Source organism: Salmo salar, chromosome 25 (assembly GCF_965601325.2).
Source record: "Salmo salar chromosome 25, fSalSal1, whole genome shotgun sequence".
In the NCBI taxonomy this organism is placed as follows: Eukaryota; Metazoa; Chordata; class Actinopteri; order Salmoniformes; family Salmonidae; genus Salmo; species Salmo salar.
In genome coordinates this window covers 7,945,162-7,968,797 of record NC_138315.1, presented here as the reverse complement: position 1 = coordinate 7,968,797, position 23,636 = coordinate 7,945,162, and the positions used below count along the sequence as shown (strand labels likewise).

Here is a 23,636-nt window from a genome sequence, read left to right as displayed (position 1 = left end):
AGAACGGATGCGTTATCTAGGACAACTAAAGCAACACACATATTTCAGTCTCAGGTTCATTGAAGCAATGTTAACATATTTTCTGTTTTGTTTCTGAAACTCTTAGTGGACCAAAGCATTGCCAGAAAGGATGTAGTATTCCTGCTGGATGGTTCTGATGGCACTAGGAATGGCTTTCCAGCAATGCGTGACTTTGTTCAAAGAGTGGTAGAGAAACTCACTGTGGAGGAGAACAGAGATCGAGTCTCTGTGGTCCAGTATAGCAGAGAATCAGAGGCCCACTTCTATCTGAACACTTACACAACAAAGGAAGACATTGTGGACACCGTAAGAGGCCTGAGGCACAAAGGAGGGAGACCCCTCAACACTGGGGCAGCTCTCCAGTATGTCAGGGACAATGTCTTTATTGCCTCCTCCGGAAGTAGGCGCCTTGAAGGTGTTCCACAGATTCTGATACTGCTGAATGGTGGAAGGTCCTTTGACAATGTAGATACACCAGCGTCTGCTCTCAAGGAGCTTGGTGTCTTGGTGTTTGGAATTGGAACAAGGAGCTCTGATAGCAGAGAATTACAAAAAATATCCTATGACCCCAGTTATGCTCTTTCCGTGTCTGAATTTACTGACCTCCCCAACGTCCAACAGCAGCTTCTTTCTGCTATGAGCACTGTCATTGTACAGGTCACAACCATGACACCAACAGTAATACCAACAATACTAGGTAAGAAAAATATGGTTTTGATCAGTTCCATTTGAGTCTCTTATATCAGGATTTGAGTATTAGATAGCTTACACATTTTAGGTAGATGCCTCCCGTGGCCTTTCATGTTGGATTTATTTCATACCTCTGTAGGAATGTTCTCTATGATAGCACTCAGTCCAATGCACACATTGCCACTTTCTTTGAATGGCTGTTTGAGATTAGGGAAAGGGATGACTTTCATGTGATAGAAGAAGCTTTGTCCTGTTTTTCCCTTACCTATGCAACATTTAATAAAACTATTTTTCTGAACATTCACATTCTCTAGTTGAGAGTCAGGCTCCCAGGAGGGATGTCGTGTTCTTGCTGGATGGATCTGATGGCACTAGGAGTGGATTCCCAGCAATGCGGGACTTTGTTCAAAGAGTAGTGGAGACACTCGGTGTGGATGAGAACAGAGATCGCGTGGCTGTGGTCCAGTACAGTAAAGATCCAGCAGCCCAATTCTATCTGAACACATACACAACAAAAGGAGAGATTCTCAACACTGTAAGAGGTCTGAGACACAAAGGTGGGAGACCTCTTAACACTGGAGCTGCTCTCCAGTATGTGAGAGACAATGTCTTTACTGTCTCCTCCGGAAGTCGACGCATTGAAGGTGTTCCACAGTTACTGATTCTGCTGAGTGGTGGAAGGTCCTTTGACAATGTTGACACTCCAGCTTCTGCTCTGAAGGAGCTTGGGGTCTTGATCTTTGGAATTGGAACAAGGAGCTCCGATAGCAGAGAATTGCAGAGGATATCACATGATCCCAGTTACGCTCTGTCTGTCTCTGACTTCACTGACCTTCCAAACATCCAGCAGCAACTTCTGTCCTCGGTGGAGGCAGTTGTTATTGAGGTTACGCCAGAATCGACAACAGATTTAGGTATGTGTCATCACTGTTAATTGAGAGTCAGGAAGTGTTAGTAAAATGTCAGCTGAGTCTTAGAAAGGACGGTTTAATTTGACCACAAGCCCCACATTTCAACAGTCTGATTGACATAATCTATTTATTTTCTCAGTTGATCATGAAACCTCCAGAAAGGATGTGGTATTCCTTGTGGATGGTTCTGATGGCACAAGGAATGGATTCCCAGCAATGCGTGATTTTGTTCAGAGAATAGTGGGGAAACTCAATGTGGGAGGAGACAAAGACCGCGTTTCTGTGGTCCAGTACGGTAGAGATCAAGAAGTTCATTTCTATCTGAACACATACACCACAAAGGAGGACATTCTTGACACTGTCAGAAGTCTGAGGCACAGAGGAGGTAGACCCCTTAACACTGGGGCAGCCCTCCAATACGTACGGGACAATGTCTTTACTGCCTCCTCTGGAAGCAGAAGCCAAGAGGGCGTCCCTCAGATGCTGATACTGCTGAGTGGGGGAAGGTCCAGTGATAATGTTGACATACCAGCTTCTGCCCTGAAAGAGAGTGGGGTCTTGATCTTTGGCATTGGAACCAGAAATTCCAGCAGAGAGGTTCAAAGGATTGCCACTGATCCTAGTTTTTCACAGTCTGTTTCTGAATTTACTGACCTCCCCAGCGTCCAGGAGCAGTTTTTCTCCTCACTCATAACTGTAAAGCTTGAGGCCACACCCATAACCCCAAGAGTCATAGGTAAGAACGGATGCGTTATCTAGAACAACTAAAGCAACACACATATTTCAGTCTCAGGTTCATTGAAGCAATGTTAACATATTTTCTGTTTTGTTTCTGAAACTCTTAGTGGACCAAAGCATTGCCAGAAAGGATGTAGTATTCCTGCTGGATGGTTCTGATGGCACTAGGAATGGCTTTCCAGCAATGCGTGACTTTGTTCAAAGAGTGGTAGAGAAACTCACTGTGGAGGAGAACAGAGATCGAGTCTCTGTGGTCCAGTATAGCAGAGAATCAGAGGCCCACTTCTATCTGAACACTTACACAACAAAGGAAGACGTTGTGGACACCGTAAGAGGCCTGAGGCACAAAGGAGGGAGACCCCTCAATACTGGGGCAGCTCTCCAGTATGTCAGGGACAATGTCTTTATTGCCTCCTCCGGAAGTAGGCGCCTTGAAGGTGTTCCACAGATTCTGATACTGCTGAATGGTGGAAGGTCCTTTGACAATGTAGATACACCAGCGTCTGCTCTCAAGGAGCTTGGTGTCTTGGTGTTTGGAATTGGAACAAGGAGCTCTGATAGCAGAGAATTGCAAAAAATATCCTATGACCCAATTTATGCTCTTTCCGTGTCTGAATTTACTGACCTCCCCAACGTCCAACAGCAGCTTCTTTCTGCTATGAGCACTGTCATTGTACAGGTCACAACCATGACACAAACAGTAATACCAACAATACTAGGTAAGAAAAATATTGGTTTGATCAGTTCCATTTGAGTATCTTATATCAGGATTTGAGTATTTGATAGCTTACACATTTTAGGTAGATGCCTCCCGTGGCCTTTCATGTTGGATTTATTTCATACCTCTGTAGGAATGTTCTCTATGATAGCACTCAGTCCAATGCACACATTGCCACTTTCTTTGAGTGGCTGTTTGAGATTAGGGAAAGGGATGACTTTCATGTGATAGAAGAAGCTTTGTCCTGTTTTTCCCTTACCTATGCAACATTTAATAAAACTCTTTTTCTGAACATTCACATTCTCTAGTTGAGAGTCAGGCTCCCAGGAGGGATGTCGTGTTCTTGCTGGATGGATCTGATGGCACTAGGAGTGGATTCCCAGCAATGCGGGACTTTGTTCAAAGAGTAGTGGAGACACTCGGTGTGGATGAGAAGAGAGATCGCGTGGCTGTGGTCCAGTACAGTAGAGATCCAGCCGCCCAATTCTATCTGAACACATACACAACAAAAGGAGAGATTCTCAACACTGTAAGAGGTCTGAGACACAAAGGTGGGAGACCTCTCAACACTGGAGCAGCTCTCCAGTACGTGAGAGACAATGTCTTTACTGTCTCCTCCGGAAGTCGACGCATTGAAGGTGTTCCACAGTTACTGATTCTGCTGAGTGGTGGAAGGTCCTTTGACAATGTTGACACTCCAGCCTCTGCTCTGAAGGAGCTTGGGGTCTTGATCTTTGGAATTGGAACAAGGAGCTCTGATAGCAGAGAATTACAAAAAATATCCTATGACCCCAGTTATGCTCTTTCCGTGTCTGAATTTACTGACCTCCCCAACGTCCAACAGCAGCTTCTTTCTGCTATGAGCACTGTCATTGTACAGGTCACAACCATGACACAAACAGTAATACCAACAATACTAGGTAAGAAAAATATGGTTTTGATCAGTTCCATTTGAGTCTCTTATATCAGGATTTTAGTATTAGATAGCTTACACATTTTAGGTAGATGCCTCCCGTGGCCTTTCATGTTGGATTTATTTCATACCTCTGTAGGAATGTTCTCTATGATAGCACTCAGTCCAATGCACACATTGCCACTTTCTTTGAATGGCTGTTTGAGATTAGGGAAAGGGATGACTTCCATGTGATAGAAGCAGCTTTGTCCTGTTTTTCCCTTACCTATGCATCATTTAATAAAACTCTTTTTCTGAACATTCACATTCTCTAGTTGAGAGTCAGGCTCCCAGGAGGGATGTCGTGTTCTTGCTGGATGGATCTGATGGCACTAGGAGTGGATTCCCAGCAATGCGGGACTTTGTTCAAAGAGTAGTGGAGACACTCGGTGTGGATGAGAAGAGAGATCGCGTGGCTGTGGTCCAGTACAGTAGAGATCCAGCCGCCCAATTCTATCTGAACACATACACAACAAAAGGAGAGATACTCAACACTGTAAGAGGTCTGAGACACAAAGGTGGGAGACCTCTCAACACTGGAGCAGCTCTCCAGTACGTGAGAGACACTGTCTTTACTGTCTCCTCCGGAAGTCGACGCATTGAAGGTGTTCCACAGTTACTGATTCTGCTGAGTGGTGGAAGGTCCTTTGACAATGTTGACACTCCAGCTTCTGATCTGAAAGAGCTTGGGGTCTTGATCTTTGGAATTGGAACAAGGAGCTCTGATAGCAGAGAATTACAAAAAATATCCTATGACCCCAGTTATGCTCTTTCCGTGTCTGAATTTACTGACCTCCCCAACGTCCAACAGCAGCTTCTTTCTGCTATGAGCACTGTCATTGTACAGGTCACAACCATGACACCAACAGTAATACCAACAATACTAGGTAAGAAAAATATGGTTTTGATCAGTTCCATTTGAGTCTCTTATATCAGGATTTTAGTATTAGATAGCTTACACATTTTAGGTAGATGCCTCCTGTGGCCTTTCATGTTGGATTTATTTCATACCTCTGTAGGAATGTTTTCTATGATAGCACTCAGTCCAATGCACACATTGCCACTTTCTTTGAGTGGCTGTTTGAGATTAGGGAAAGGGATGACTTCCATGTGATAGAAGCAGCTTTGTCCTGTTTTTCCCTTACCTATGCAACATTTAATAAAACTCTTTTTCTGAACATTCACATTCTCTAGTTGAGAGTCAGGCTCCCAGGAGGGATGTCGTGTTCTTGCTGGATGGATCTGATGGCACTAGGAGTGGATTCCCAGCAATGCGGGACTTTGTTCAAAGAGTAGTGGAGACACTCGGTGTGGATGAGAACAGAGATCGCGTGGCTGTGGTCCAGTACAGTAGAGATCCAGCCGCCCAATTCTATCTGAACACATACACAACAAAAGGAGAGATTCTCAACACTGTAAGAGGTCTGAGACACAAAGGTGGGAGACCTCTCAACACTGGAGCAGCTCTCCAGTACGTGAGAGACAATGTCTTTACTGTCTCCTCCGGAAGTCGACGCATTGAAGGTGTTCCACAGTTACTGATTCTGCTGAGTGGTGGAAGGTCCTTTGACAATGTTGACACTCCAGCTTCTGCTCTGAAGGAGCTTGGGGTCTTGATCTTTGGAATTGGAACAAGGAGCTCTGATAGCAGAGAATTACAAAAAATATCCTATGACCCCAGTTATGCTCTTTCCGTGTCTGAATTTACTGACCTCCCCAATGTCCAACAGCAGCTTCTTTCTGCTATGAGCACTGTCATTGTACAGGTCACAACCATGACACCAACAGTAATACCAACAATACTAGGTAAGAAAAATATGGTTTTGATCAGTTCCATTTGAGTCTCTTATATCAGGATTTTAGTATTAGATAGCTTACACATTTTAGGTAGATGCCTCCCGTGGCCTTTCATGTTGGATTTATTTCATACCTCTGTAGGAATGTTTTCTATGATAGCACTCAGTCCAATGCACACATTGGCACTTTCTTTGAATGGCTGTTTGAGATTAGGGAAAGGGATGACTTCCATGTGATAGAAGCAGCTTTGTCCTGTTTTTCCCTTACCTATGCATCATTTAATAAAACTCTTTTTCTGAACATTCACATTCTCTAGTTGAGAGTCAGGCTCCCAGGAGGGATGTCGTGTTCTTGCTGGATGGATCTGATGGCACTAGGAGTGGATTCCCAGCAATGCGGGACTTTGTTCAAAGAGTAGTGGAGACACTCGGTGTGGATGAGAACAGAGATCGCGTGGCTGTGGTCCAGTACAGTAGAGATCCAGCCGCCCAATTCTATCTGAACACATACACAACAAAAGGAGAGATTCTCAACACTGTAAGAGGTCTGAGACACAAAGGTGGGAGACCTCTCAACACTGGAGCAGCTCTCCAGTACGTGAGAGACAATGTCTTTACTGTCTTCTCCGGAAGTCGACGCATTGAAGGTGTTCCACAGTTACTGATTCTGCTGAGTGGTGGAAGGTCCTTTGACAATGTTGACACTCCAGCTTCTGCTCTGAAGGAGCTTGGGGTCTTGATCTTTGGAATTGGAACAAGGAGCTCTGATAGCAGAGAATTACAAAAAATATCCTATGACCCCAGTTATGCTCTTTCCGTGTCTGAATTTACTGACCTCCCCAACGTCCGACAGCAGCTTCTTTCTGCTATGAGCACTGTCATTGTACAGGTCACAACCATGACACCAACAGTAATACCAACAATACTAGGTAAGAAAAATATGGTTTTGATCAGTTCCATTTTCTCTCTTACATCAGGATTTGAGTAGTTGATAACTTACACATTTTAGGTAGATGCCTCCCGAGGCCTTTCATGTTGGATTTATTTCATGTTTCATTTATTTCCTTCTTTCAATAAAAAGAAGGAAGGGAAGCGCTGCTAAGGTACATAAAAGTAGGTTTGGTTGACAGAAGGTGCTCTTTGGTAAAGGGGTAAATTGTCCATCAAAAAGAAAGCAGGACCAAGGCTCTCTCACTCACTCTCTCTGGTCTATCTCTCTGCATCAGGCCTCCCTAAAGCCAAGGTTGCTGATATTGTATTCTTGGTGGATGGCTCCATCAACCTGGGCAAGGACAACTTCAAGGAGGTGATGGGGTTCATCCAGAACCTCATCGACCTCTTCTTCACTGAGCGTGACAACCTACAGATTGGCCTGGCGAGCTACACCACCGACGTCACCGACGTGTTCTACCTCAACACCTACAAGAACAAGGATGACATAATCGACGCCATCAGCCGTACCGAGTACAAGGGCGGCCGCAGGATCAACACGGGCACCGCCATCCACCACGTGCAGGAGAACCACTTCATCAAAGATAAAGGCAGCAGGAAGGATGAGGGCATCCCCCAGATCCTGATGATCATCACTGGCGGAAGGTCAGCCGACGACAGCAAGACCGCAGCTCTGGCGTTGAAGGCCACCGGCGTGCGCATCTACGCTGTCGGCGTGGGTGACATTGAGGACGAGTTGAACAACCTGGCGAGTGAGGCCTCCACAGTGGCCAGGGCTAGCACGTTTGTGGAGCTCTCTGAGCTCAACGAGCAAATCCTTGAGACATTGGACGACGAGGTGAAAGGAATCAAGCTGTGCAATGGCGTGAGCCAGGAGCCATCAAAAAGTGAGGACCATTTTACTTTTTCTTCCTTAGTGTTGGTATCAGGGGGACATAACATGGCATGTCTACTTCACTTCCTAATGCTTGTTTTACTTACGTTCACTTTCATATAGAACATTGATTAAAAAAAATACAAAACAACATCTACATTAAAAGTTGTGGTACAGAGAAGCTCCAAACACCAACAACAAACCAACCTCACCGTATCTCCTCTCTCTCTCTCTCTCTCTCTCTCTCTTTCAGCCTGCAGTCTGGAGGTGTTGGTAGGCTTTGATGTGTCCTCACCAAACATCTTCCAGGCCCAGAGGATCCTGGAGTCCAAGATGGGTGCCATCCTCCAAAGGATCACCAAGATGACGGGCATCAGTTGCTCGTCGGGCCAGATCCCATTGATCCAGGTGGGCATCCTGGCCATGGATGCCGCCTCAGAACCCGTCCATCTGGAGTTCACGGACAACGCCGACATGCTGTTTGAGGCCTTCCGGGCACTGCGCGCCCGCGGACCCTACTTCCTCAACGCCAAGACCATTGCCGCATATGGTTCCAGGTTCAAAAGCCGAGCAGCAGATACAGTCAAGGTGTGTCTGTTTTTCTCTTTTTTTAACTTCATGTAATTATCTTCATAAACATGGAACTGTGTGAGAGCAGATTTGAATTCTGTCATTTTAAGTTCGACTTGAGAGTAAAGCAAACAAATTTAAACAATTCATGATTAATGAAATTAAATGATTGTCCACCCCCTGCACAGGTTGTGATCCATCTGACTGATGGTCTGGATGGCCAGTATAATGAAATGAAGAGACAGGTTGAAGAACTTAAGATTTCAGGTGAGAATTATTATGTCTGGATAATAAGCAGTTGAAACTGCATTAACTGAGAAACATCCTGGACAAAGGGAATAGAATCTGAGTCTTATGTGTGTTGTGCCATGCTAGGTGTGAACAGCTTTATCCTGGTGGGTCTGGAGCGGGTACCCAGGTTTGAGGAGGCTGTGCTCCTGGAGTTTGGCCGTGGCTTCAGGTACACCAGACCCCTCAGAGTTAATGTCATGGACTTGGACTACGAGCTTCTGGAGGAACTGGTGAGTGGTGTCTTGGGTTGCAAAGCTACATGTAATTTACAAAAGTTACCAGAATCTTCTGTAATTAACAGGTAAGCTATGGCAATCTATGATACATTTTGTAATTTATACTTGAATAACTTTTAAAAATGTATTCATATATAATATTCACTGTTTTTTATCTGTGTCCATATAATACATTTGTTTCTAGTGGATAGACCATATGGTTCAAGAGAAAATATCCTTATTAATGAAAAAAGCACCTAATCCAAAATCTAATCAAAAACTCTTCCAACTATTGTCTTTTTCACAACTGCCATCAGTTTGGCCCCAACAAAGACCTATTGACATGGTATAATAAATTAAAGCGATTAAAGAAAAATATATTGAATATTTCATGCTGATTCCCTCATATTAAACTCCAATGGTATTCATTAAGTTGATGGTTTATATTTAAGATAATGTTTTACAGCATTGTCATTCTCTTCTTATTTTTAAATAATTATAATCATTTTTTAGTTGATTTTTTAAATATATTTTACATGTGATAAGGCCACACAGAGGGCCAGAGATAATGACAGACACTTGTGATAAAATTAAGTAACCAAAAATGCCACTAGATGTAATCTGATAAAATTCTATATCCTTGAAAGTGACCAAAATTCTGGTAGTTTACTGGTAAAATGTCAACCCCAGTGGTGTTACAGTCACTCACTACTGAAATGTTACCTGTTCTTGTACTTGTACCTATACTGTACCATACAGCCCAACTGCCATGTAACCCAACTTTGCCACACAAATGCTTTGAGGAAATAACCTGGAGAAATACTAAGGACTAAGCTATAGTATGACCACATTGAACATCTAAAGGAAGATAATTTAAGTCCCAGTCAAGTCACAGAGATGCACATTTTGATTGAGTGGATAATCAACCAATTATTTTGGCTGTACACAATTGTTTTTGTTCCGTCTTCAATTCCAACTTTGTAAACTTTCCAATTTACAGGACAACATTGCTGAGAGGGAGTGTTGCGCGGTGCCATGCAAATGCACCGGCACAAGGGGAGACAGAGGAGCAGTTGGACTTGGAGGACTGAAGGTTACTAATGTTCTTTATTATTATTACTTGACCTTAAGTATGCTAATATACATGTAAGTGTGAAAAAAATTCTAGGAACATTTTTCTGTAGACGATGAAAGGCCTTGTGCTTTACTATTGTGAGTTAGTTATACAGTGTACATTTATGCATAATATGCTACTTATCTTGCAGGGTGGTCCAGGCGGAGCAGGTGGAGCAGGGCATCCCGGAGATGAGGGTGGATCCGTAAGTCCGATTTATGTTCATACTGCATCTAAAACCTTTTTAACCCCACAAATATATGTGCAGCTTTCTTTCTGTCTTCTTTAGTAAGACTGTGCCCTCAGTCCACACTATACACCTGCTCTGAAGTTTAATAGTAATAATTCCAGATGCTCAAAGTGCAATCAAATCAAATTGTTTTTGTTGCGTGCACAGGATATAGCAGGCGTAAAACAGTGAAATGCTTCCTTACAAGCTCTTCCGCAACAATGCAGTGAATACTAGGTCACAAATGTGTAGGACCCTAGGTTGATGCACGGCAACCATCGTCCATCTCAATGTTATTCAATACAGTGTACGCTATGTTTTGTTACATGAAATCTCTTACTTCTCATCCTCTGACAGGGAGACAGAGGTCCTCCTGGTGTCAACGGAACGCAAGGTTTCCAGGGATGTCCTGGACAGAGGGGCATCAAGGTAAGTACCCACTTAGCACCACTGTATCAATCAACAGGTTAGTTGATGTGAAATCATAATGGAATGTAGTGCCTTTTTTGGTATAAAATATTTACCAATAGATATCTCTTTTTCTCTATCTTGATCAGGGTGGTCGTGGGTACTCTGGAGAAAAGGTGAGTTTTTGAAATTGAGAAATCATTACTTACAGTGCCTTCAGAAAGTATTCACACCCCTTGACTTAAAAATATATATAGCAAATAAAACACGAATATATCTTGATTAGATAAGTATTCAATTACATGTTAGAATCATTTTTGGCAGTGATTACAGATGTGAGTCTTTCTGGGTAAGTCTCTAAGAGTTTTGCCACCTGGATTGTACAATACTTGCACATTATTATTATTTTTTATTCTTCAAGCTCTGTCAAGTTGGTTGTTGATCATTGCTATACAAACATTTTCATGTCTTGCCATAGATTTGCAAGCCGATTTAAGTCAAAATTGTAACTAGGCCACTCAGGAACATTCAATGTCGTATGTGAAAGCAACTCCAGTGTATATTTGGCCTTGTGTTTTTGGTCATTGTCCTGCTGAAAGGTGAATTTGTCTCCCAGTGTCTGTTGGAAAGCAAACTGAACCAGGTTTTCCTCTACTGAGGGACCTTACAGATAATTGTATATGTTGGGTACAGAGATGAGGTAGTCAGTTATTGCACACAGAGTTAGTACATGTAACTTATTATGTGACTTGTTAAGCACATTTTTACTCCTGAACGTATTTAGGCTTGCCATAACACATGGGTTGAATACTTATTGACTGAAGACATTCAACTTTTCATTTTTTTATAAATGTTTTAAAATGTCTAAGAACATAATTCCACTTTGACATCATGGGGTATTGTGTGTAGGCCAGTGACACAAAATGTTAATGTAATCTATTTTAAATTCAGACTGTAAAATAACAAAATGTTGAAAAAGTCAAGGGGTGTGAATACTATCTGAAGGCACTGTATGTTGAAATGATAATAGATACAGTATAATGATCACATAATATTGATGATTGTTTGAATGTTAATGATGAGTATCAACCCCCAACAACCCTTGTCTTCTATCAGGGTGAATTTGGAGAGATTGGCCTGGATGGCATCAATGGAGAAGAGGTAAGAAAAACTTAACTTTAAGATATTTTAAACTATGGCATGGACTGTCCTACCGAACTTCAAGGGAACAGTTACAGCTTTTAAAATCTTGGTCTCATGCCAGAAGGGCTTTTGAAATCCACTCTATAATCCACCATCTTACATAGCAAAATGTACCGTAAATCCAACTTTGAGTGGTTTTGCTTGAAAATGTTCCCACAAAACAGACCCACAGTAGTAGAGACAAATATGATGACTTATGATGAACTTTTAGACCACACTGTAATGTGTGGCTGACTGATTTATTGCCTTCCACTAGGGCAAGAGTGGAGTCGCTGGACCCCCAGGAGACAGAGGAAACCCTGGGAGAAGGGTGAGTCCTCTTATGGTCATTGCAACTTCACAAATATAATGTTTTGATACTTTTCCATGCATTCATTAATTTTCATGATTCTGATATGGCTATCACTCACATATACTTCTGTGTTTCTGTGTTCAGGGACCCAAAGGAACTAAAGGACTTGCAGGAGACATCGGGGATACCGGAATCCGAGGAGATCCTGTGAGTATCCTCTGACCGCTTTATTCCAGATCAGAGCTTGCTTTCTTTACATAATGATTTTATTCAGGGCCAGGGATGGGTACATTGATCCTGGTTCGATCGTCATTTGGTATTACCTTATAATGATATCAGGACAAGTAATGATTGGGATTCTTGTGGTAAATATAACAGAGAAACAAACTAAACTAGTCAACCAAGTATTTCTACCACATCATTAAGAGCCAAACTGATTCTGAATCTGATTCCATTTGCTTTATGTTTCCTAGGGAACCACAGGGCAAGATAACAACGTGGCTGGACCTAAAGGAGACCCAGGCGATGTCGGCCCAGTGGTAATGTCTTCCTGACTCTCTTCCTCTCGCCAAAGTATAATGTGAACTACTTTGGAGATTACAGTGTTTTGTATAGGAAATTAACTATCCAGTATCCAGGTATTCTTGATGTTTTGAGTGCTTTTTTGCCATTGCACAGTGAGTATGAGTGAGCATGTTCATCACTCATTTCCTGTTTAAATAGTCACTTAAATAGTTTCTCTCACTGATGTACTTTGTCTTGAATCCTAGGGAGAGCCAGGGGACGATGGTAAGATGGGAGGCCCCGGTGAACCAGGCAGGACGGTAGGACCACTCTCTCTCTTCTTCTCTATTACTAAAAACTATTGTCTGATATTTGGCTTAATGTTTCGTTAAACACAATAGCTGGGTCGTTCCACCAATTTGGTACCTTTTGAGTGTAACTTGGTAATAAAACAACATTTGATTTCACCTCATTTTAATATTTTGTCATAAAGAACACATTTTAATCAAATTGAAGTTTTCCCATCTCAAGAGACAAAAGAAATAAATGACTATAGTAAGTGCCTGTTAAGTGACAAATAAAGTAACAGGGTTGACTGTAACAGGGTTAACCTTAACAATGTTGACAATTTTAACATTTTAATATTTTGTCATAAAGAACACATTTTAATCAAATTGAAGTTTTCCCATCTCAAGAGTTAAAATAAATAAATGACTATAGTAAGTTCCTGTTAAGTGACAAATAAAGTAACAGGGTTGACTATTACAGGGTTAACCGTAACAGGGTTGACAATTTTAACATTTAATATTTTGTCATAAAGAACACATTTTAATCAAATTGAAGTTTTCCCATCTCAAGAGTTAAAATAAATAAATGACTATAGAAAGTTCCTGTTAAGTGACAAATAAAGTAACAGGGTTGACTGTTACAGGGTTAATCGTAACAGGGTTGACAATTTTAACATTTTAACATTTTGTCATAAAGAACACATTTTAATAAAACTGAAGTTTTCCCATGTCAAGAGGTAAAATAAATAAATGGCTATAGTAAGTGCCTATTAAGTGACAAATAAAGTAACAGGGTTGACTGTAACAGGGTTAACCGTAACGTGGTTGACAATTTATTCTTAAATCAGCCATGAATCCCCTTGTGACATTGGGAATGGATGCTTGTTGTGTGCAACAGGGAGTGGCAATCGCAAGCTTCACAAAATAATAACATTATTCAAACATTTCTAGCCTGTCAATATATGTGACCGACCGGCTCGTTTCGGTCTTCTGTCGCAACATTTGAAATTGTGTTTTTTCAAGTTGGATAAAAGTAGAGACTCAGAGCCCTTGAATATTTTGGTATACCTACTGGAGAGCTTTTCTTTGTCTACACCCATTCGGCATCATTCAGACCCTATTAAGCCTTAGCCCCACCCATCTCTTTAAGGATTCCCATGTGAGGCCATGTGCTAAAAAGAATGAATACGGTAGTGTACTAAACAACCTAGAGATTTTAAGACTAAAATACGTCTATTAACATGTTTGTAGATATTTGTCACAGTGACATCCAACATCAAACTCGTCATTGTCGTCATGAAAAAGTATAAACATAAAAACTACAGGCTGCATGACATCAGCAGCCTGGTAGTCCAAAATGACATAACGTGTGTATTTTAAAACCAATAAACCCATTTGTTTAACCTCTTACATCTAGACGTTCCGCTAGCGGAACACCTGCTCCAATATCCAATGATAGGCGTGGCGCGAATGACATATTCCTCAAAAATACAAAAACTTCAATTTTTCTAACATATGACTATTTTACAGCATTTTAAAGACAAGACTCTCCTTTATCTAACCACACTGTCCGATTTCAAAAAGGCTTTACAGCGAAAGCAAAACATTAGATTATGTCAGCAGAGTACCCAGCCAGAAATAATCAGACACCCATTTTTCAAGCTAGCATATAATGTCACATAAACCCAAACCACAGCTAAATGCAGCACTAACCTTTGATGATCTTCATCAGATGACACTCCTAGGACATTATGTTATACAATACATGCATGTTTTGTTCAATCAAGTACATATTTATATCAAAAACCAGCTTTTTACATCAGCATGTGACGTTCAGAACTAGCATTCCCACCGAACACTTCCGGTGAATTTACTAAATTACTCACAATAAACGTTCACAAAAAACATAACAATTATTTTAAGAATTATAGATACAGAACTCCTTTGTGCAATCGAGGTGTCCGATTTTAAAATAGCTTTTCGGTGAAAGCACATTTTGCAGTATTCTGAGTAGATAGCCCAGCCATCACGGCTAGCTATTTTGACACCCACCAAGTTTAGCCCTGACCAAACTCCGATTTACTATTACAAAAGTTTGATTACCTTTGGTGTTCTTCGTCAGAATGCACTCCCAGGACTGCTACTTCAATAACAAATGTTGGTTTGGTTCAAAATAATCCATAGTTATATCGAAATAGCAGCGTTTTGTTCGTGCGTTCAAGACACTATCCGAAGTGTAAATAAGGGTCACGCGCACGACGCATTTCGTGACAAAAAAAATCTAAATATTCCATTACCGTACTTCGAAGCATGTCAACCGCTTTTTAAAATCAATTTTTATGCCATTTTTCTCGTAAAAAAGCGATAATATTCCGACCGGGAAAGCGTGTTTACGTACAAAGAGAGAGAAAATAAAAGCATGGGATCCCCTCGTGCACGAGCCTGAGTCTCATAGTACTGTGACCGGCCACTATCCAAACGCGCTAATGTTTTTCAACCAGGGCCTGCAAAGCCACGATTCAGCTTTTTGCCGCCTTCTGAGAGCCCATGGGAGCCGTAGGAAGTGTCACGTAACAGCAGAGATCCCCTGTTTTGGATAGAGATAATCAAGAAGGCCAAGAAATGGTTCTCAGGTTTTGGCCTGCCAAATGAGTTCTGTTATACTCACAGACACCATTCAAACAATTTTTGAAACTTTGGAGTGTTTTCTATCCAAAGCTAATAATTATATGCATATTCTAGTTTCTGGGCAGGAGTAAAAATCAGATTCAATCGGGTACGTTTTTTATCCGGCCGTGAAAATACTGCCCCCTAGCCATAACAGGATAAAAATGTATTTTGTATAGGTCAATCTAGCAAACCAGGCAACTAAAAGCAACTTTCTGAACAATATTCTGGTTAGTTTCTAGCTTGTTAGCTAGCTAGCTAATGTGAAGTTAGCTGGCTAGCCAGTTCAAATAATGGCCATATCATATAGCTGACAACGTCTTAACTTCAGCTAATTTGTAGTAATTATTACAGGAAAATAAACACAACAAGATCATTGTTTACAAGTTAATGGCGAGCTAATTACAGAAAATAGCTTACGGTTGTGAGTGTAATGAAATAAAAGCTGGGCATTCTACCGGAGAATTTTTAAACTTGGACACTGTCTCGTTGGCCTAACGTTATATCTTAATTTGACTTTGGAACAGGTCATATTGTTCTTCACATTACCGTCTCTGGTAAACACACACTATATAAAATAAAATCTAAGTGTATTTGTCACATGCGCAGGATACAGAATGTGTGTCATAAGTTTCGTCGTCTGAGGAGTAATAAATATCGGACCAATACGCAGTGTGGTAAGTGTCCATACTTAACTTTTATTTTTGAAACGTGAACACTAAACAAAACAAGAAAAACGAACGACAGTCCTGTAAGGCTACACAGCTATACAAAGAAACATCCACCCACAAACACAAGAGAAAATAAACCCACTTAAATATGGCCTCCAATTAGAAGCAACAACAACCAGCTGCTTCTAATTGGAGGTCGTTCCCAAAACGAACATAGAAATAGAGAAACTAGAAAACCCACATAGAAATAGAAAACATAGAACATAAACCAAAAACCCCGAAACACACAAAACAAACACACCCCTGTCACGTCCTGACCAACTACAATAACAAAATGCCCCTTTACTGGTCAGGACGTGACATTGTGTAAATGGTATATAGTGAAATTATTACAGTGGAGTCTTTTGTTTAGACATATAGCTAACATGTAGCTAGCTAAACAATGAACCATAATCCCAACTCCTAACATTACTACACTGCAAGAATCTGCAGGTAGCTAAACAAACTAGGTTCAATGTTAGCTAGCTAATTAACATTAGGCTATAACTAGCAATGCAAATGGCTCTGCGATACAAATAATATTACTACACAGATCATACACGTAACATTAGCTAGCAAGCCAGTCAGATAACATTAGCTAACAGTATGCTTTAACTTGCAATAAAAATGACTTTCTGACAAAATTAGAAATGTATCATATCTGAAAATGTAGCTAGCTAGACTCTGTTACCTGTATACATGGATGAACGCTTCTCCCTCTCTGTCATGGATGCCATGGTTGCCCTTACTTTAAAGCTGTAATCCGGAGACAGGTGTTTTATACAACAGCCTTCTATGTGTTCTGTTTTTGACTCCCTCCGCATATTTTCAATCAATCGCCAGAGTTTTCTCCATCTCCGTAGCTATCATACTCTGTTTCCACCTGGCATTCCACTGATTTCAAAACTCGGTTGTCCAGAAAGTGGAGAGCATTAGCAAAATTTGTGCAGTTCTTTGTGATATCTTTCAAAAAAGCTGCTTTAAAAAGGATTACCTACACATATGAAGCAGCTCATATTACAGACAGAAGCGTGCTACATGGCAGACCAATCCGAACTCATCTCTTGGCATATCCAGCCCAGCCATTATCTCATCCAATCATGGCTAGCGTGAAGGTTCCTGTCTTTTCCATGACTAAACCAACTAGGCTCGTAATTTAACAATTGTATTCGTATTTACAGATGGCATACAAGTTTGTAATTAAGGCACATGAAAGTTCAAATGTTCCAGAAGGCATTTCTGCCATTTTGATTAAAAAAAATTATGTTTACATTCAAATGCCTCTCCTGTGAAGTAGTGACACGTGACATACACCTACTTTCCTGAAACAAGTCACATATGGGTAACAGGGTTAACATGTTACGCTTGACCAGCTCAGTTTTACACCACAAAAAAACTGAAAATAGCCTAAAATAGTAAAACTGGCTCACTTCACCTGCCTGTATGATTTGATGTTCGGTGTTTCTTTCGAATAATTTAAAAAAAGAAACTGTTTCACCATATTAAAACTACAGTTCAGTTCACATAACAGGGTTGGCCTTAAAACGAGTTACAGATGTAAATGAATCACTAATCACATTATATAAATAATAATCTTCAGAAATGACATTGTCAAAGCAACAAAATATCTAGGGATTTACAATGATGGTGAAACTTGGAGAGATTTTGTGATTAAGTGGGTTAAAATCTTCCTAGAAGTGACACAGGGTTGACAGAGGGAAATGTCAAAATGCTGAATTAGGCACTTTAGCAAGCCTTTATCAATATAATAAATTGGATATATTGAATAATCCATGTGATCTAAATGAAAGTATAACAGGCTTTTAAAATTAAATTGTTCTACTTAAAATGTCAAAATGTACTCATTTTGTGGAACTACCCAGTTAAGCTATGCACCACCACATTATGAGGTAACTCAGTAATAACAGTGGCTGTTTAATTTGTTTCTTTCCTGTTTGGATTATATTAGGGTTCTGATGGTAGAAGAGGCCCACCCGGACAAGCTGTAAGTGAACCCTGAACCTGACCACTTGATGCGTTGCTTAAGAAAGCCTAATGTTTCATAACCAAGCTACATTACTGTATCTGCCATCAGGGAAACCAGCACTTTCACATCCCATCACCCGTTGCTATCTGCATATCTACGACACTTCACATGCACTTGTCAGACTTATGGCCACACTACATACACCCACACTGCATACGTACTGTACCTACTAGCATGTGTGTGTAGCATTTGCAGTAGCATATATGTAGCACATAGCATAATAACATTACCCACACTTAGCAAACTTAACATCAACAAACATCCATTTCTTTCGATGATCAAACGTAGCATATCTAGCTAGCAGCTGTCCTTACTTACATTGGGCTGACTTTCCTTAGTGTTAGCAACTCAATTATCTACAGTAAACCCAATTCATCTAAATTCAACAACCTGATCATGTTTACTGAGGTCCACTCTCCGTGGGGTCATAAGAAAGCGGATGTTTCTGGTTTTCAGGGATACAGTATTTTCAACGGAATTTCCATTTCCCCTAGAAAACGGAAGTGAGGACTCCGCTTAGGCGGCTTTTTATGCCTGCTAAAAAGATGGTTATCTGAGGTCTAATCATACACTGAACTTAATCGAGACGAGACATGGGTTTCTCTTATGTTATAGGGAAACCCTGGCAAACCCGGAGGTAACGGTGTGCAGGGAGAGCCTGGTATCGGAGGATCCAGGGTAAGTGCATCCATCCACTCTGTGTGTTTCTAGACTTGTTGACAGAACATTGTGTAGCTTGAGCTGTGCGTGTATATCCTCCCATGCTAGATTTTATTAATTACTTTCACCACACTTTTATTGGTATGAGTCATTATGTGGGCTTTCCAAGTAGCCATGTCTATACTGGAGCTAGGTGGCCAACAGGCAATTGTACTTCAGGTTCAAATCACACTCACTTTGTAACTAAACACATTTTTTTATCCACCAAATCCATTGATCACTTTGATTCAACAGGAGACCGGTTTCTGATTTAGATGTGTGTTTGTGATGCTTTGTCCTATTTAGGGCCCAGCTGGACCAATTGGTGCACCTGGAACCAGAGGTGAGGACGGGAACCCTGGACCAAGGGTAAGGGAACTACCAGAGCCCTTTTAAATGTGACACATTTCTGATATTGGCATAATGGCAGGTTCTGCAGTATGTTAAGACCTTAGTCTCTACTGTGTATCAAGACATAACGCTTCTAAAAGGAATAGTGGCGAAAACGTTAGTTCTAGTTAATGTAGATTGTATATCTATCTACCCATTCATCTTTGACCTAATTGTTTCAAAGTGGCCTCCCAAGTGGAGCAGCGTTCTAAGGCACTGCATCGTAGTGAGGCGTCACTACAGACCCAGGTTCAATCCCGGGCTGGGTCGCAGCCGGCTGCGACCGGGAGACCCATGAGGCGGCACACAATTGGACCAGCGGCGTCCGGGTTAGGGGAGGGTTTAGCCGGCTGGGATGTCCTTGTCCCATCGTGCTCAAGCGACTCATGTGTGTACAGTGTTTCCTCTGACACATTGGTGTGGGTTAAGCGAGCAGTGTGTCAAGAAGCAGTGCAGCTTGGCAAGGTCATGTTTTGGAGGACACATGGCTCTCGACCTTCGCCTCTCCCGAGTCCCTACGGGAGTTGCAGCGATGGAACAAGACTGAAACTACCAATTGGATATAACAAAATTGGGGAGAAAAAAAGGAGTCAAAAAAAAAATATATGTGTCAATGTGCCACAGAGTGATGAATTACCATAGGGTTTTAGTCCTCTTTGATATAAGAAGTTTGTATGTTGACACATTTTAAGTTTGGACTTTGAGCTGTACTGTACATCACCATATGACTTGATGAAAAGGCATCTAATTGTGAATAATTGTAAACACAAACAACTTGCGGTCGGAAAGAAGCAACACATGTTGTCTAGGAAACACAGACAAAATGAATACCTCCCAGCTGGCACACATTTCACATGTGCAGTGCATTTGGAAAGTATTCAGACCCCTTGATTTTTTTCACATTTTGTTACGTTACGGCCTTGTTCTAAAAATGATTCAAACATCTTTTCCCTCATAAATGTACACACAATACCCCATAATGACAAAGCAAAAACAGGCTGTTATAATTTTGCGCATGTATAAAAAAATGTAGTCAGATCCTTTACTCAGTACTTTGTTGAAGCACCTTTGGCAGCGATTACAGCCTCAAGTCTTCTTGAGTATGACACTACAAGCTTGGCCCACCTGTATTTGTGGAGTTTCTCTCATTCTTCTCTGCAGATCCTCTCAAGCTCTGTCAGGTTGGATGGGGAGCGTTACTGCACAGCTATTTTCAAGTCTCTCCAGAGATGTTAGAATGGGTTCAAGTCCAGGCTCTGGCTGGGCCACTAAAGGACATTGAGACTTTTCCCGAAGCCGCTCTTGCATTGTCTTGGCTGTGTGCTTAGGGTCATTGTCCTGTTGACAACCTTCGTCCAAGTCTGAGCAGGTTTTCATCAAGGATCTTTCTGTACTTTGCTCCGTTCATCTTTGCCTCAATCCTAACTAGTTTCCCAGTTCATGCCACTAAAAATCATCCCCACAGCAGGATGCTGCCACCACCATGCTTCACTGTAGGGACGGTGCCAGGTTTCCTCCAGACGTGACGCTTGGCATTCAGGCCAAAGAGTTCAATCTTGGTTTAATCAGAACAGAGAATCTTGTTCCTCATGGTCTGAGAGTCTTTAGGTGCCTTTTGGCCAACTCCAACTCTGTCATGTGCCTTTTACTGAGGAGTGGCTTACATTTGGCCACTCTATCATGAAGGCCTGATTGGTGGAGTGCTGCAGAGATGGTTGTCCTTCTGTAAGTTTCTCCCATCTCCACAAATTAACTCTAGAGCTCTGTCAGTGACCATCGGGTTCTTGGTCTTGGTGGTTTCAAACTTCTTCCATTTAACAGTGATGGAAGGCCACTGTGTTCTTGGAGACCTTCAATGCTGCATACATTTTTTGGTTCCCTTCCCCAGATATGTGCCTCAACACAAACTTGTCTCTGAGCTATATGAACAATTCCTTCAACCTCATAGCTTGGTTTTTGCTCTGGCATGCACCACAGGTGGACTCCAATCAAGTTGTATGAACATCTCAAGGATGGTCAATGGAAACAGGATGCACCTGAGCTCAATTTCGAGTCTCATAGCGAAGGGTCTGATTACTTATATAAATGTGATGTTTCATTTTTTTTACATTTAATACATTTGCTAAAATGTCTAAAAACCTCTTTTCACTTTGTCATTATGGGATTTTGTGTGTAGATTGATGAGAAGTTTTTTCCAATCAACTTTAGAATAACGCTGTAACATAACAAATTGTGGGAAAAGTCAAAGGGTCTGAAACATTTTCGAAGGCACTGTACGAAAACAGGCATTGCTTCAGCATCGATGTAACTTCTTAGATGACAGTGTCATGGGTGTCAATGGTGATAAGATTTCTCAGATTTTTAAATGTTTTATTCCAGGGCCCAGGAGGAGCCCAGGGACCCCCCGGAAACAATGGCAGGAGAGGACCTCTCGGTCGCAAGGTACTGAACTTAACTGATCATCATTGGCATCGCTCTAGTCGAGCTAATGCTTCAGTCATCCCGGGCCTCGTTTAGGTTACAGTAGAATCACATTGGCCTAAGCCTCCCACTTTCCTGTTACTGGACACACATACGCAGCCTATTAGAGTCAACATAGAATGCTCCCTAACAAAACATCCAGGCCCGTGTGTCACGTCTACTTCAAATTAAAGGGGTGAATGCATGTAAATCTAGATGAAATCTCTGCACGACTCAGAAGGAATGTGCTCTCTCTCTCTTGCTCTGCCTCTCTCTTCCATCTCTCCTCTCTCTTTCTTTTTATATCTCTCCCTGTGAACTATCTCTACTATCTCTCTCTCTCTGGCTGTATCTCTGTATCTTTCTTTATAGGGTGAGCCAGGAGAGCCCGGACCCAAAGGCATCGTGGGACCTCTGGGACCTCGTGGTGAGCCTGTAAGTCATTACATCACATCCTGTCAGCTCAACACAACTGGAACCTAGGGAAGGTTAACCAACTGACTATTAATCAGATTGTAGATTACATGAGATCAACATACATTGAGATGGATACAATAAAAATACACAAGTGTAATAAATCATATTGATGTTATTGCAGTTGGAATTATCTTCTTACCCTTCTTATCCTATGAAATTGATACATTTATGAGATGTATTGTTTCATTTGTAGCCCTATGGAATGGTGTTCTTATGAATTTAGGCTTAGAGCAGTGTGACACTTTGATTTTCTCCACATTCTCTACCTTTCTCCTGAAGTGTGTACTTGCACACTCTTAACCATAGTTTTAAGCATTGGATTGGTGTAAGCAATAAGCATTGGCAGGAGGGAGTTTCCACCAATGTTAAAGGGATAGTTCACCCAAATTCCAAATGTACAGTACTTTCGGAAAGTATTCAGACCCTTTGATTTTTTCCAAAATATGTTACGATACAGCCTTATTCTGAAATGGATTACATTCAATTTTTTCCTCTTCAATCTACACACAATACCCCATAATGACAAAGCAAAAACAGGTCTTTAGACATTTTTGCAAATGTATTAAAAATAAAAACTGAAATTTATTATTTACATAAGTATTCAGACACTTTACTCAGTACTTTGTTGAAGCACCTTTGGCAGTGATTACAGCGTCGAGTCTTGGGTATGATGCTACAAGGTTGGCACACCTGTATTTGGCGACTTTCATTCTTCCCTGCAGATCCTCTCAAGCTCTGTCAGGTTGGATGGGGAAAACCACTGCACAGCTATTTTCAGGTCTCTCCAGAGATGTTAGATCGGGTTCAAGTCTGGGCTCTGGCTGGGCCACTAAAGGACATTCAGAGACTGGTGCCGAAGCCACCTCATGGCTTGGTTTTTGCTCTGACATGCACTGTCAACTATGGGACCTTATATAGACAGGTGTGTGGCCTTCCAAATCATGTCCAATCAATTGAATTTACCACAGGTGGACTCCAATCAAGTTGTAGAAACATCTCAAGGATGATCAATGGAAACAGGATGCACCTGAGCTAAATTTCGAGTCTCATAGCAAAGGGTCTGAATACTTATGTAAAAAAGGTATTTCTGTTTTTTATAAGTGCTAAAAACCTTTTTTCGCTTTGTCATTATGGTGTATTGTGTGTAGATTGATGAGGAAATATTTGTATTTAAACCATTTTAGAATAAGGCTGTGATGTAACAAAATGTGGGAAAAGTCAAGGGGTCTGAATGCTTTCTGAATGCACTGTATATAATGGTTTTCTTACCCTATACGCCGGTAAGACAGCAATCCATACCTTGGTTTCTTTTACCGGGCCAGATCAATGTTAAATCCATGTGAGGAAGTGTGTAAGTACACACTTGTAACGCGGGTCGTATAAAGGGGACCAAGGCGCAGCGTGTAGAGTGCTCATATTTAC

The 23,636-nt window shown here is 41.3% G+C and overlaps 6 protein-coding genes across 6 annotated transcripts in view; all 6 read left to right on the top strand.

Moving 5' to 3' along the window:
* Positions 1 to 1,006: 1,006 nt before the first annotated feature.
* On the top strand, positions 1,007 to 1,788 carry LOC145864016 (collagen alpha-3(VI) chain; the record flags this gene model as incomplete). Its single annotated transcript, XM_082968853.1, has 1 exon — positions 1,007 to 1,788. A coding segment is annotated over one exon (639 nt), but the record flags the coding sequence as incomplete, so codon positions are not given.
* LOC145864110 (collagen alpha-3(VI) chain-like) lies at positions 1,749 to 2,480 on the top strand (the record flags this gene model as incomplete). The annotated part of the gene is made up of 1 exon (XM_082969260.1): positions 1,749 to 2,480. A coding segment is annotated over one exon (633 nt), but the record flags the coding sequence as incomplete, so codon positions are not given.
* Positions 2,425 to 3,442, top strand: LOC145864109 (collagen alpha-3(VI) chain-like; the record flags this gene model as incomplete). The annotated part of the gene is made up of 1 exon (XM_082969259.1): positions 2,425 to 3,442. A coding segment is annotated over one exon (690 nt), but the record flags the coding sequence as incomplete, so codon positions are not given.
* LOC145864015 (collagen alpha-3(VI) chain-like) lies at positions 3,359 to 4,191 on the top strand (the record flags this gene model as incomplete). The annotated part of the gene is made up of 1 exon (XM_082968852.1): positions 3,359 to 4,191. A coding segment is annotated over one exon (675 nt), but the record flags the coding sequence as incomplete, so codon positions are not given.
* A 95-nt stretch (positions 4,192 to 4,286) lies between these two features.
* LOC145864108 (collagen alpha-3(VI) chain-like) lies at positions 4,287 to 4,952 on the top strand (the record flags this gene model as incomplete). The annotated part of the gene is made up of 1 exon (XM_082969258.1): positions 4,287 to 4,952. A coding segment is annotated over one exon (666 nt), but the record flags the coding sequence as incomplete, so codon positions are not given.
* Positions 4,953 to 6,125: 1,173 nt separating this feature from the next.
* Positions 6,126 to 23,636, top strand: part of LOC106586061 (collagen alpha-3(VI) chain) — a 32,912-nt gene continuing 15,401 nt past the window's right edge. Inside the window, exons 1-19 of the mRNA XM_082968851.1 lie at positions 6,126 to 6,755; positions 7,053 to 7,664; positions 7,905 to 8,239; positions 8,410 to 8,488; positions 8,597 to 8,742; positions 9,728 to 9,820; positions 9,993 to 10,046; positions 10,428 to 10,499; positions 10,628 to 10,654; positions 11,595 to 11,639; positions 11,938 to 11,991; positions 12,118 to 12,180; positions 12,447 to 12,512; positions 12,744 to 12,797; positions 18,111 to 18,146; positions 18,804 to 18,866; positions 19,194 to 19,256; positions 21,657 to 21,719; positions 22,110 to 22,172. Coding sequence (XP_082824977.1) covers positions 6,221 to 6,755; positions 7,053 to 7,664; positions 7,905 to 8,239; positions 8,410 to 8,488; positions 8,597 to 8,742; positions 9,728 to 9,820; positions 9,993 to 10,046; positions 10,428 to 10,499; positions 10,628 to 10,654; positions 11,595 to 11,639; positions 11,938 to 11,991; positions 12,118 to 12,180; positions 12,447 to 12,512; positions 12,744 to 12,797; positions 18,111 to 18,146; positions 18,804 to 18,866; positions 19,194 to 19,256; positions 21,657 to 21,719; positions 22,110 to 22,172 — 2,523 coding nt within the window. The 5' untranslated portion in view covers positions 6,126 to 6,220. The remainder of the gene's footprint in view (positions 6,756 to 7,052; positions 7,665 to 7,904; positions 8,240 to 8,409; positions 8,489 to 8,596; positions 8,743 to 9,727; positions 9,821 to 9,992; positions 10,047 to 10,427; positions 10,500 to 10,627; positions 10,655 to 11,594; positions 11,640 to 11,937; positions 11,992 to 12,117; positions 12,181 to 12,446; positions 12,513 to 12,743; positions 12,798 to 18,110; positions 18,147 to 18,803; positions 18,867 to 19,193; positions 19,257 to 21,656; positions 21,720 to 22,109; positions 22,173 to 23,636) is intronic.